General features: G+C 40.0%; 1 protein-coding gene across 1 annotated transcript in view; it reads left to right on the plus strand.

Moving 5' to 3' along the window:
- Nucleotides 1–809: 809 nt before the first annotated feature.
- Nucleotides 810–14,409, plus strand: part of SLC40A1 (solute carrier family 40 member 1) — a 28,154-nt gene continuing 14,554 nt past the window's right edge. The window contains exons 1-4 of the mRNA XM_067741228.1: nt 810–1,182; nt 1,673–1,740; nt 7,389–7,548; nt 9,780–9,895. Coding sequence (XP_067597329.1) covers nt 1,140–1,182; nt 1,673–1,740; nt 7,389–7,548; nt 9,780–9,895 — 387 coding nt within the window. The 5' untranslated portion in view covers nt 810–1,139. The remainder of the gene's footprint in view (nt 1,183–1,672; nt 1,741–7,388; nt 7,549–9,779; nt 9,896–14,409) is intronic.

Below are 14,409 nucleotides of genomic sequence, written 5' to 3' on the forward strand. Positions count from 1 at the left end.
TCCTCCTGGTTGCATCTTCAGGAAGGATTTGGAGACCCTAGCTCTGGGCTAGAGCTGGGTGCCTGAGTCGCTGCGGGACTTAACCTTTCCAAGGTTCCGTTTACTCCTCTGAAGAGGGCTGTACTCTGATCTTTGCGCCCCTTCCTGCCCTTTGATTCTAGCTCTTTGAGGGAAGCCCCGCTATGCAGTCCTGGGAAGAAAAGACATTCTCTGCCGCAGGCGGGCCGGAATGGGAAGGCCAGGAAAGCGGCCACTGTGACACGGATTATATTTATTTAGATACCTATATTAAAAATGATTTTCGTTAACAAAACAAAAAAAAAGGATGTTCCCCCACCCCCAAGCCTGGGCTGGTGCTTTGCACGACGACCGTTGGCGGCCGCCCTCTCCCCGACTGGCCAGGCAGCTGGTGCAAAGAAGCGCGGCTCGGCCCCGGCCTTGCCGCTCGCCTCTCCCCGCCGCCCCGCCGGCTGGGCGCGCGGTCCTGCCCTTCCCGGCCGCCCGACCTCCCCGATCTCTTTTCGCGGCCTCCCGGAGGGCGGAAAACCCGGCGAGCAGAGTTCGTCCGGCGACGGTCCCCGCAGGCTCGCGGGTTGCTCGCGGCCAGTCGGACCCTTGCGCCGCGGGCGGGCGGCGACTCCTGGCAAGGGCGTGGAGGGCGGCAGGGCCCCTGGCCTCGCGCTGCGAGGACGCCCAGATGGCCCTGAGAGGGAGGGGCGGCCCGAGCGGCGGCGGCCGGAGCTCCGCCCCAGGCCTCGTATAAGGGCCGGCCTGAGCCGGGCCCGCGGCGGCGGCGGCGGCGGCGGAGGTGGCGGCGGTGGCGGCAGCACAAACAGGGCACCCGACGCAGCTCGGCCGGCCTGTTGAGCCTTCCCACCCGCTTCCATAAGGCTTTGCCTTTCCAACTTCAGCTACAGTGTTGGCTAAGTTTGGAAGGAAGACCAAAAGAAGACCCCCGGGCCGTTTTCCTTTTGTTTTTTTGTGGTTTTTTTTGGTATAGTCGTCGTCGGAGGCTTTTTGCACAGAGCTGTTGTGTTTTCAACGGTGCTCTCTTCAGTTCCTTGCACTCCTCTTAACAAGCACCTCAGCAGGAGCGGCAGCCGTAGCAGCAGAAGAGCAAGCGGGGGGCGCCTGGTGTCATGACCAGGGCAAGAGAGCAAAACCGCCTGGGAAGATGCTGTGGTGAGTGGACCGAACGCATGTGGTAGAAACAGGTTGCGCAGTGGAGACCGGCACCTCCACGCAGGTTTTGGAGGAATGTGGCTCAGCTGTTAACCAGTGTGATTAGTAGCTCGTTCGACTCATATTTTGTTGGGGGTTAAGGAAGAAAGGCATTTCAAGGTATGGGGAAAGGGGCGTGCACACAGGCAAGGATGGAGAAGTAGACTGGGTAGTTTGGATTATCTTGTCAAAAATAAAATGGAGTTAAAGAATGTTGAAACAAGAGCTTTTTTCACTGTATGTGAAGTTATGCAGTTATTGACCAAGAGGTCGTGCTGAATTTTTCATCGACCCATCAATTTCTAGGTGACTTGATGAAATGTACATGGTTTGCCCCACAAAGTAGTTTTTAATAATTATGTTTAATAAGGACAAATGAGTAAGCATTCCAATCTCAGCTCACTCAAGTGACTAAATACGCTTTTTATCTGCCTACTGTGTGTCTTTGCAGGATCCTTAGCAAACTACCTGACCTCTGCAAAATTCCTTCTCTACCTTGGTCATTCTCTATCTACATGGGTAAGTGAAAATCTACAGTAATTCTTACAACATGCTTGCACAATTTCTTGTTGCCTCTCATTTGGGCCAGTTGTATTAAGCCATCTTGCAGTTTTGTCATGCAGCTAAAGAAATAAATCAACCAAACATACATGCTCTAACAAAAAAGTTATTTTCACCGAAGATATTTTCCCATAGGTGTTAGTAAATGCTATTAATTATTGAGCTATCATACTTTATGTAGACTGGCAGCTATCCAAAAACAGGATTAACAAGGACAGGACTATTTGCATTGTTTGTAAATTGTATTTTGCATTACAAGGGTTAATAAATGGTAATATCTGCTACTAAGAATGGATGGATGTCTCACGGACCTTCTATTTTTTCACATTTTAAGATATTTCTCTGTTTTCTTCTTTTGTTAAAATTATAAGTTCCAGCCTACTGTGCTATGAAAATACAGTAGAATAGGGGAGTGACTGAGTTAGGCTAAAAATAGCATTCTAAGGTTAATTTAAATATAATTGACCCCAAGAACAAATATCTGAGTGGTGTAAATTCTGGTCTTTTAAAATGTTATCTGTAGCTAGATATGTGTGGGACATCTCAGTCTATCTTAAAAACCATCATCCAACGAAAATCAGCAACTGACTCATAAGTCTCCCTCTGACTTCTTCCATGGTCTTGGAAGAGTCCCAGTGTTTCTGTGGGCTTGGATTCCTCCATCAACACTCCTCAACCCAAAAGAATAATCCCCAAGGGATGCTAGATGTGTATTTAATTAATGATGATTAGAATCTTTTAAATTAAACAATTGGTCTTACTGTTTAAAAGCAATAAAGCTGTGTAAATTCTATTCATGCCTCATGTATGATATTTAATTTAAAAGAACCGTAAGTAAGGGGAAAGAATTTTGAGAGTAAATTTTGTGAATGTTATTTTCTTTTTAAACTGGAAACTTCTTTTGGATCGTTCTTAAGACATGAATGCAAACTATTGTATGAGGAAATCTGTACCCATGCCCTTGGGAAATTATTAAGCTAAGTTATCAGCTCTTTAAGAAATAGCAGTTCAAAGATGGCTTTTTTAGAAAGGCCAGCTTCTTTCTCCCCAGAGGCTTAGACAGGGATGACTCTGAAAATACATGTAAACAAGGTGGACTTGGCGTGAGTTTCATTTCCAATAACTGATGATTCTGAATAGAAATTGAGTGAAACTACCCCTAATTAATTTAAATCCAATTAAATTGTTCTTCCAATTTAATTCAGTAAGTATTAAGTATTTTAGAAAACCCAGTAAGTGATGGAGATAGTATCTGAAATTCTCACCTTGTGGTCTGGACCTATCTCTTAGGGGAAGAAGGTGCCTAACTTCCAAACACTGATTAAGTTTAAGGTTTATGCGACCTTTCGTTATTAGGTTGGCAGGTCAGATTTGCCAAAGGAGTGGAACTGTGGTTGTTCCAGGAGGATCTTTTTTGTCATGAATGGAAAACACAAGAAAAGTGACAGATGCTTACTCCAGTCTTACAGTAAATTGAGCAAAAGGAGTTCTTGTGGGAAACTTGGATTAAAACAAAACAAAACAAAACACAGCAATTGTAGTCGTGTAAGTTGTAGTGGATTTTCACTTATTGTGGAGGAGTGTAAAAGAGGACTGCTCTCTAATTCAATCTTTTGAGTTTTGTCTCCTGTTTGACACTTTGCCTGATTTTATTACAACAAAAGAGGTCTGCTTATTTATTATATATGTATATACATACATGTGCATGCCTATCTAGGCATTACCCTACTGACTCTGCCGAGTCATGGTTTCCTATACACTTGAGTATAGAGGTGTTAGGGTAGAAGGTTATATTGCATTAGGTTTGTGTGAGGTTGAATACTTTTTATTTCTGACTTCATGTCTTTCTGCCAGTGGATCAATATATTTTACTCTATACTACTGGAATACAAAGTATGATAAGAAGTGGATCCTGTCATCAAGGAGCTTATAATATAATTCAGGTTGGGCTTTAAAAACATATACCTAATTACAAAAGAATAACTAACAGTGTAAGGCAGTGAAAAAGGGTGGCCAGTGCTGATATCTTCTGCATTATGCTATGGACTGTCTCCATTTATACGCCATATGTCTGCATGGTACCCGATCTTACTTCCTTGGGTTTCTCTCATAGGTCTTTAACTACTTCATGCAAAATGCCACCTTCCTGCCCCACCCTACTGCATTTTTCCTCATAGCATTTATACCACCTGACCTATTCTAGATTTGTTTTTGGTCTCTGTTCACTGGGATGCAAGCAGCATGAAAGCATGAATCTTGATTTTTGCGCACTGCTGAATCTCTAGTGCCTGCAGTATTGCTGAGTACATAGTAGCCTCTCAAAAAGTATTCAGTGCATTAATGACTGTGATCATTCATTCACAGACATTCATTTGGCCTTTGGCTCTCAGTGCACTGGAGGTAGATGAACATGTAAACAAATCTTCAAAGTATGATGAGAGCTTGTGGGTGGACAGGAAATGGATGTTAGGAAGGAACGGCTGGGTGGGCCTGAGATTGCACTTAGTCAACCTTTACAGAGAGTTTACCTGATTCTTGGGCTTTGTGAGTGTAGAGTCTGTTACTTCTTAAAGCCTAAACCCTTTGGAAATTGGGGCAAGTGGAGCAGTTTTTGTTTATTTGTTTTTTAATTAATTTATTTTATTTTTGGCTGCACTGGGTCTTTGTTGCTGTGCACGGGCTTTCTCTAGTTGCGGCGAGGGGGGGCTACTCTTTGTAGCGATGCTCAGGCTTCTCATTGCAGTGGCTTCTCTTGTTGCAGAACACAGGCTCTAGGTGCGCAGGCTTCAGTAGTTGTGGCACGTGGACTCAGTAGTAGTGGCTTGTGGGAACACAGGCTTAGTTGCTCTGTGGCATGTGGGATCTTCCCGGACCAGGACTCAAACCTCTGTCCCCTGCATTGGCAGTTGGATTCTTAACCACTGAGCCAGCAGGGAAGTCCCAAGTGGAGCAGTTTTATTCCTGTCCATCAAGGAGGAGGCATGCCATACAGGGCATAAGCAAGAGAGAAAACTTTCATTTCGTAGCACTTGTTTCAAGTCCTGCTTTAAAGCGAAAAAATAAAACAACAAAGAAAGAAAGAAGCACCTACTGTATAGCACAGGGAACTATATTCAATATCCTGTGATAAACCATAATGGAAAAGAATATGGAAAAGAGCACATAACTGAATCACTTTGCTGTACACCAGAAACCAACACAACATTGTAAATCAATTATACTTCAATAAAAATAAATTTTTTTCAAAAAGGAAGAAGCAATAGTAGTGGGATAATATTTCTTATTCTTTATGTTAAGAAAGAGGAAATTCACTCAGGGAGGCAGCCTATCATTTGAGGCATTCATATGTTTTTGTCTTTTCAGAGGAATAGAGATTAGGATAAAGTACCTCCCCTCACCTCATGCCATTTTATTCTAATCAAATCTAAATTTGTTTCTCATGTTAAAGATTAAGAAAATAGCTTAATTTGTTATTCTTACTGACATGTTTTTTTTTTTTTTTGCGGTACGCGGGCCTCACTGTTGTGGCCTCTCCCGTTGCGGAGCACAGGCTCTGGACGCGCAGGCTCAGCGGCCATGGCTCACGGGCCTAGCCGCTCTGTGGCATGTGGGATCTTCCCGGACCGGGGCACGAACCCTTGTCCCCTGCATCGGCAGGCGGACTGTCAACCACTGCGCCACCAGGGAAGCCCCAATTCTTATTGACATTTTTATCTTAATGTGTAAACTTGTCTTTTTATTGGTTACAAATTGTATGTGTATATATATTTTTAGTCATTTAGTACAAGGGTATTTGAAATGGAATTCCAACGTAAATGGAAAAGATTTCTATTTTCAAAGCAAACTTTCAAAAGCTGTCCCAGAAAGATGAAGTATGGTACTGATTAAGCGTCAGACTTCTTGAACATTCATGGAGCAAATCTAATGTAGCAGAACAATATAGTTCATAAATAAGTCTCATTCTGTACTCATTTACAGCCGGGATCCACTGCACATCCACTCCTTTGTTGATTCCGCAGTTATTTGTTGTGTTTCTACTCTGGGCTGTGCACTGTGCTGAGGGTTGAGAGTGCAGAAGGTTCTAGAGCTCACATTCCAGACCATCGAGTGAGAATCAGTCTTTCAAGTATGGTATTTCCACTGGCTTCCAGTGTCTGTTTTAACGTTTACTTGGCCATGTTCACCCTCTCCCTCAAGGCCCTAATCTTATGTTAATTTTAAATTGTGGTTCTAAACAATGTTCATAATCCTCTACACCAAAGTTTCTGTACCTTGGCACTATTGACATCTTGGGTTGGATAATTTTTTGTTGTGGGGCACTGTAGATGCCAGTAGCAAATCTATCCTCGCAGATGGGACAACCCAAAATAGCGCCAGACATTGCTTAGTGATCCCTAGAGGGTAAAATCACCCCCCACTTGAGAAATACTGGTGTACATGAAGTTTATTGTAAATGATTGCTACAGAATATGCACATCAGTTTAACTTCGGATGCATAAGATTGTTGTCTTGCCTCTATTAAATGCTTAAAAGCATTTGCCATACTAGGATAATACTTTGCTCCTTACGCATTAAATTTGTCAGGAGGATGTTAAGAGACGTTGGAAGGAACTAGGAGTGTAGTACTTCTTCCAATCCATAAGGAGCCTAGCCTGGGAATTCAGTTTCCTGTAGTGATTTCTTAGGGATAGGTTATGATAGAACATTGTTGTCCTGTTTTAGGTTAACCTAACAAGTCAGGAATGGAGCCTAAAAGCTCATAACAAGGTCCATTATAGATTTCTTACACATTAATTTGCCTGACTCATTTAAAAGCTTCTGTTATTCCACATTTTGCAGCAGTGAATTCCAAAATTCCCTGTATACTCTGGAGTGAAGAAATAGTTTTTTTCCCCTTTCAAAACTCGTCTGTGTTGAAAATAACTACTGCGTCGAAAATAACTAAATAACTACTTATGTATTGATTTCTAACATCTTCATTCATATGGTGCCAGAATTTGCGCATATTAACTTCATCTTTCTGATTGTTCTGCTGTTTTATGACTTTGAAATTTATTTATGAAAATAGAACATAGATTTTAGAATGTTAGAGATAAAAGAAACTTGAGAGGTCATATAGTCCATTCTTACCATTTTACAAATTGGGAAACTGGCTCTTTCTTGACATTCAAGGCATAACTGATATTTGTAAACTATACTTGTTTCATTCTGGTTCAATAGCAAACTCCTTTATGCCTTTCAAATCAGGATAGGTAAATCCCAGGCCTGGCTAGAAACCTGATACAAAAAGGAACAGGTTTTATCTCAGAAAAACCTCCTTGGGCTTGGAAACTGTATTTTTTTCTAGAATGATAGGGAGTACGTTTGTTTCATTAACATCATGCTTTTTTTGGGTTTACTTAGTATCTGGGCAAGAATATTTTCCATTGTGCCAGGACAAACAGTTTTAACACCTGACTACATTCAATCCATAGAGGAATTGTTGACTTTGAGAATCTCATAATGTAGCCGGAAAGTGCCCTTTTGTTAAGGAAGCAACTTCTTGAGTATAATTGACTAGCAATGTACAACGTTTTATCAGAACCTTTTATCTTCTCTTATTCAAGGGGGATCGGATGTGGCACTTTGCAGTGTCTGTGTTTCTGGTAGAGCTCTATGGAAACAGCCTTCTCTTGACTGCAGTCTACGGGCTGGTGGTGGCAGGGTCTGTTCTGGTCCTAGGAGCCATCATTGGTGATTGGGTGGATAAGAATGCCAGACTTAAAGGTGAGTGGTGTTATAAAAGCCTTTGTGTTTGTGGGACTAGTGCCTGAGCTAGAGAGAAACCTCTGTGACTAACCCACTTTACGTCTGCAGCCGCCACCTGAGTGATGGGGTGCTCAGTGGCAGCACCTCTGCATGGAGGGTCCTGGGGCTCCTGCCCAAAGTTGGGATGCCAGGATACTGAGTTTATAGATTTTGTGGGGTATCTTTTTTGGCTGTTCGTAAATTACAAATGTTAATGATTAACACTGTGGCACTTTTCTGCGAACCATGTTAAACATTAAGAGTTTACCTAACTCTGGCATCCTTTAACCATGACTTGCACTGGAGTTCGTTTAATGTGACGTTCCTGGGACAGCTTTAACATCTATCCTCTGGGTTACTGTGTTTTATATAGGCAAGTATGTAGGGGAAGTGAAAACAATGGATTCAGAAAAGAATACCTGAGTCTGGATCACAGAGAGCTGAATTATACATTTTTGAAGAAAAAAGAAGAAGTGATAATATATTAACATTTATTCTAGAGCATTAATACTGAAATCATTAAGTATTGTATAGGAAAGAGAGAAAGTGAATGAACAGTTTAATTATTCAGAATATAAGGGCAATTTGTATATTAATTCAGGGCAAAATTTTCCTTAGTTCCTCAGTTGATAATGCTAAGACCTGGCCATGTCTATCCTAGACACTGGGGAGAGACTGAGGTATCTGTTTCTTTCAGTGCGGGATAACTGCCCCCGGATAGAGAGCGACTGGATTATCATATTCCAGGACTTGATGCTGTTAGTAAAATGGCCAAGATGGACATTTTTCTATTTTGAGAATCGATAGACCAAAACACATATAGAAAAAGGTTTTGTATCCTGGAAAAACAATTTCTACTTCTTTACATCATTATACAGAGGAACGTGGGAATGTTATACATAGAGACCTTTAACCTTATGACTGTTGAGCACTGAAATTGTAGTTTAGGATAGAATGTTGAGTTGGATGAAGAAGAGTGTGGTGGGATAGCAATCTTGCACTTATCCTATGTAATCAACTCATGGGACAACCTCCATGAAAATCTTCTTTGATGTCTCTAGGCTGAGTTAACCAGAGACACTTTTTTTTCCTGCACTCCCATGAAGCTTTGTTAATACCTCTGCTATTGCACTTATGCTCTTATAATTATCCTTTCACATGTCTACCTTTCCTCTGGTCTGTGGGGTCCTGAAAGCCAAGAACCTCACTCAGTTGATATTTAATAGCCTTGTGCAATGAATGAGTGAGTTATATGTTGGGATTTTATTTCAAATTAATTTCAGAAAGCAGTTTGTTTTGTCTCAAGGCTTTGATATAATGTTCCAAGCCAGAATGAGCTTTACTGTCCTTAAAGGCAAGAGCTGTAATTATACCTTACATATACAACCCTCTGTATTTTTCAAAGTGCTTTCAAAGTATTTTATTTGAGCATCAAAATGACCCCGTAAAGTAAGGAAGGCAGGTATGTATTATATCCCCGCCTTATAGACACAGCCATAAGAGATATTAAGTATTCTTCCCTAGATCATCTTCCCTCGTGAGTGGCAGAGAAAAGACTACAAGGTGTCCTTACCTGGTATCCTAACCTGTCCTTACGCCAGCCCTTTATCTACATGGGTGCCTCAGTCTCAGGAAGTTGGCATTTTCTGTGAGAAAAGGTGTAGTTTAGAATTTCATCACAATGCAAATAACTTTAGTAAAAGGTACACACTGCTGCTTTGTTCTTGGCAATTTTTTATATGTCCTTCCTATTTATCCATACGATCTTACCAAGTTCAGCCTGCCTTCTAGGAGGTTATGGATTCCATGACCTCTTACTTAACCTCCTCCATAACCTCCTACATGTTCTTATTTTTGCCTAAGCTACAAAGCCCTGAAAGGTGGAGCTTGTTTATGTAGTTAATTAGTTCTGTTTATGACAGTAAACTTTAAAGTGAATAAACTGTGAAAATGAAAATGTGGTCATTATGAATGGCTTCAACTAACAGGAAAAATGAGGGGTAGTTCTTTATTCTGTCTGCAAGTTTTACTGGTCTGATGTGGTATGCTGGGCCCTACTGGAAATAGTTGAGGCAGAATTTACTTCAGGAATATTTTTATTTCTTATAGTAATTTGCACATGTATTAATACAGTAGAACAGTGATGTATGGATAAAAACATCTCCTTTGAGATGTTTTGGTGTATGAACTTTGTTTCTCTCTCTGTATAGTGGCCCAGACTTCACTGGTGATCCAGAATGTTTCGGTCATCCTGTGTGGAATCATCCTGATGATGGTTTTCTTACATAAAAAAGACCTTCTGACCATGTACCATGGATGGGTTCTTGTAAGTTCTCAACAAGATTCTTGATGGTAGAAAATTGAATGTCTGTTAGTGGTAAAAGGTGAAAACTCTTTGAGGGAGTGTCTTTTCACAAATAGGGCCTGTTAATTTTTTTTTTAATAACTGTATATTTACAAATTTAAAGATACCAGAAATAAATGGAAGTCAGAGAAAAAAACAGCATGGAAATTAGAACATGTTCAGAATGGAAAGGTAATTTTTAAAATTTAAACATAGCATGTCAAAACCAGTAGGATACTTTTTTTTTGTAATATTTGAAGATAATTTTATTAGTAGTATTACTAAAGAACAGTGATATTTTCAGTCTGTAATCAAAGTATTTCCTTCCGCTTTGTTGAATGATTATTGTGTGTAAGTTGTATTAGATGCATTTGAATGATAGAAAAATGATTCAAGTGTGGATCCTGTAGGGAGATTAGATGTGACACATAATAACTATGATACATGGTAGCATGATTAAGTGCCTTCGAGAAAAATGGAGTTCTGGGTTGGCCATTTAGGTGGGCCTTGAAAATAGGATGTTATTCTCCCAAGATTTCATTATGAAATATTTCAAACATTCAGCAAAGTTAGAAGAATTCTCCACTGAACACCCATATACGTACCACTTAGTTTCTACTTCTGCCATTTTATTATACTTGCTTTATCATATATTTATCCATTGGCACATCCATCTTCCCATCAATCCCTCTTCGTTTTTAAAATTTATTTTTGGAATGATGGACTGGCATTCATAAAGGCATGAAAATAGGGGAAGCACAGTTTCTCTGAGTGATGGATGTATGCAACACACAGAGAAGGTTTGAAAAGTGTAGGAAGGAGAGTTTCTATTGTCAGACTGAACTTGGACTTTATATACATTATGAAAATAATATTGTGCTATAGACCAAGTTTTTCTATGAGAGTGTATGTTTGTTTTTGTAATATAAGAAATTATAAAAATAGTATTACATTTTTCATTTTTTAAATGCAATTTCTCAGAAACATGTTCATGTGTAAAATAGAGTATGGAATGCAGTGTAGAGACAATGTGCTGCATTTGATTTAAAACTGATATACAGAATTTGGTAATGCAGGGAACAGATTACATAATTGACTTAATGCAACTAGTAGACATTTATAAGATGTTTAGATTTTTGCTTGGTTTGTTCTTTTTTTTTTTTTCTAACAGCAGGTTCTTATTAGTTATCCATTTTATACATATTAGTGTATACATGTCAATCCCAATCTCCCAATTCATCACACCACAACCACCAACCCCTGACGCCACCGCTTTCCCTCCTTGGTGTCCACGTTTGTTCTCTACATCTGTGTCTCAATTTCCGCCCTGCAAACCGGTTCATCTGTACCATTTTCTAGGTTCCACATATCTGTATTAATATATGATATTTGTTTTTCTCTTTCTGACTTACTTCACTCTGTATGACAGTCTAGATTCATCCATGTCTCTACAAATGACCCAATTTCATTCCTTTTTATGGCTAATATTCCATTGTATATATGTACCACATCTTCTTTAACCATTTATTTGTCGATGGGCATTTAAGTTGCTTCCATGACGTGGCTATTGTAAATAGTGCTGCAATGCACTATTTGATTTATGGTTTTCTCTGGGTATATGCCCAGTAGCGGGATTGCTGGGTCATATGGCAATTCTGTTTTTAGTTTTCTAAGGAACCTCCATACTGCTCTCCAAAGTGGCTGTATCAATTTACATTCCCACCAACAGTGCAAGAGGGTTCCCTTTTCTCCACACCCTCTCCAGCATTTGTTGTTCGTAGATTTTCTGATGATGCCCATTCTAACTGGTGTGAGGTGATACCTCATTGTATTTTTTTTTCTGTACGCGGGGCTCTCACTGTTGTGGCCTCTCCCATTGCGGAGCACAGGCTCCGGACGCACAGGCTCAGTGACCATGGCTCACAGGCCCAGCTGCTCCGCGGCAGTAGGATCTTCCTGGACCGGGGCACGACCCCATGTCCCCTGCATTGGCAGGCGGACTCTCAACCACTGCGCCACCAGGGAAGCCCCTCATTGTAGTTTTGATTTGCATTTCTCTAATAATTAGTGATGTTGAGCAGCTTTTCATGTGCTTCTTGGCCATCTGTATGTCTTCTTTGGAGAAATGTCTATTTAGGTGTTCTGCCCATTTTTGGATTGTGTTGTTTGTTTCTTTAATATTAAGCTGCATGAGCTGTTTATATATTTTGGAGATTAATCCTTTGTCCATTTGCAAATATTTTCTCCCATTCTGAGGGTTGTCTTTTTGTGTTGTTTGTAGTTTCCTTTGCTTTGCAAAAGCTTGTAAGTTTCATTAGGTCCCATTTGTTTATTTTTGTTTTTATTTCCATTACTCTGGGAGGTGGATCAAAAAAGATGTTGCTGTGATTTATGTAAAAGAGTGTTCTTCCTAAGTTTTCCTCTAAGAGTTTTATAGTGTCTGGTCTTACATTTAGGTCTCTAATGCATTTTGAGTTTATTTTTGTGTATGGTGTTAGGGAGTGTTCTAATTTCATTCTTTTACATGTAGCTGTCCAGTTTTCCCAGCACCACTTATTGAAGAGACTGTCTTTTCTTCATTGTATATCCTTGCCTCCTAGTCATAGATTAGTTGACCATAGGTACATGGGTTTATCTCTGGGCTTTCTATCTTGTTCCATTGATCTATATTTCTGTTTTTGTGCCAGTACCATATTGTCTTGATTACTGTAGCTTTGTAGTATAGTCTGAAGTCAGGGAATCTGATTCCTCCAGCTCCATTTTTTTCCCTCAAGACCACTTTGGCTATTTGGGGTCTTTTGTGTCTCCATACAAATTTTAAGATTTTTTTGTTCTAGTTCTGTAAAAAATGCCACTGGTAATTTGATAGGGATTGTATTGAATCTGTAGATTGCTTTGGGTAGTGTAGTCATTTTCACAGTATTGATTCTTCCAATCCAAGAACATGGAATATCTCTCCATCTGTTGGTATCATCTTTAATTTCTTTCATCAGTGTCTTATAGGTTTCTGCATACAGGTCTTTTGTCTCCCTAGGTAGGTTTGTTCCTAGGTATTTTATTCTTTTTGTTGCAATGGTAAATGGGAGTGTTTCCTTAATTTTCCTCTCAGATTTTTCATCATTAGTGTATAGGAATGCAAGAGATTTCTGCACATTAATTTTGTATCCTGCAACTTTACCAAATTCATTGATTAGCTCTAGAAGTTTTCTATTAGCATCTTTAGGATTCTCTATGTATAGTATCATGTCATCTGCAAACAGTGACAGTTTTACTTCTTTTCCAATTTGTATTCCTTTTATTTCTTTTTCTTCTCTTATTGCCGTGACTAGGACTTTCAAAACTATGTTGAATAATAGTGGTGAGGGTGGACATCCTTGTCTTGTTCCTGTTCTTAGAGGAAATGCTTTCAGTTTTTCACCATTGAGATTCATGTTTGCTGTGGGTTTGTCGTATATGGCCTTTGTTATGTTGAGGTAGGTTCCCTCTATGCCCACTTTCTGGAGAGTTTTTATCATAAATGGGTGTTGAATTTTGTCAAAAGCTTTTTCTGCATCTGTTGAGATGTTCATATGGTTTTTCTTCTTCAATTTGTTAATATGGTGTATCACATTGATTGATTTGCATATATTGAAGAATCCTTGCATCCCTGGGATAAATCCTACTTGATCATGGTGTATGATCCTTTTATTGTGTTGTTGGATTCTGTTTGTTAGTATTTTGTTGAGGAGTTTTGAATCTATATTCATCAGTGATATTGGTCTGTAATTTTCTTTTTTTGTAGTATCTTTGTCTGGTTTTGGTATCAGGGTGATGGTGGCCTCAGAGAATGAGTTTGGGAGTGTTCCTTCCTCGGCAATGTTTTGGAAGAGTTTGAGAAGGATAGGTGTTAGCTCGTCTCTAAATGTTTGATAGAATTCACCTGTGAAGCCATCTGGTCCTGGATTTTGTTTGTTAGAAGATTTTTATTCACAGTTTCAATTTCATTACTTGTGATTGGTCTGTTCATATTTTCTATTTCTTCCTGGTTCAGTCTTGGAAGTTTATACCTTTCTAAGAATTAGGGCCTGTTAATTTTTATCTCTGTGTCTATTTTAATATCCCCTACCATTTTTGTCTTGTTTTGTCTTTTGGCCCTTAACAGGCTTTCATTAAGTATTGTTTGAATTTAAATTTCATTCTATTGGTTGTTTTCGTGTTTGTTTTATTTTATTTTTTTATTTATTTTTGGCTGCATTGGGTCTTTGTTGCTGTGTGCGGGCTTTCTCTAGTTGCGGAGAGCGGGGGCTACTCTTTGTTGTGGTGCATGGGCTTCTCATTGCAGTGGCTTCTCTTGTTGTGGAGTACAGGCTCTAGAGCGCAGGCTCAGTAGTTGTGGCGCATGGGCTTAGTTGCTCTGCGGCATGTGGGATCTTTCCGGACTAGAGCTTGAACCCATGTCCCCTGCATTGGCAGGCAGTTTCTTAACCACTGAACCACCAGGGAAGCCCCTTCCTGTT

The sequence above is a fragment of the Pseudorca crassidens genome, chromosome 6, assembly GCF_039906515.1.
Source record: "Pseudorca crassidens isolate mPseCra1 chromosome 6, mPseCra1.hap1, whole genome shotgun sequence".
Lineage (NCBI taxonomy): Eukaryota > Metazoa > Chordata > Mammalia > Artiodactyla > Delphinidae > Pseudorca > Pseudorca crassidens.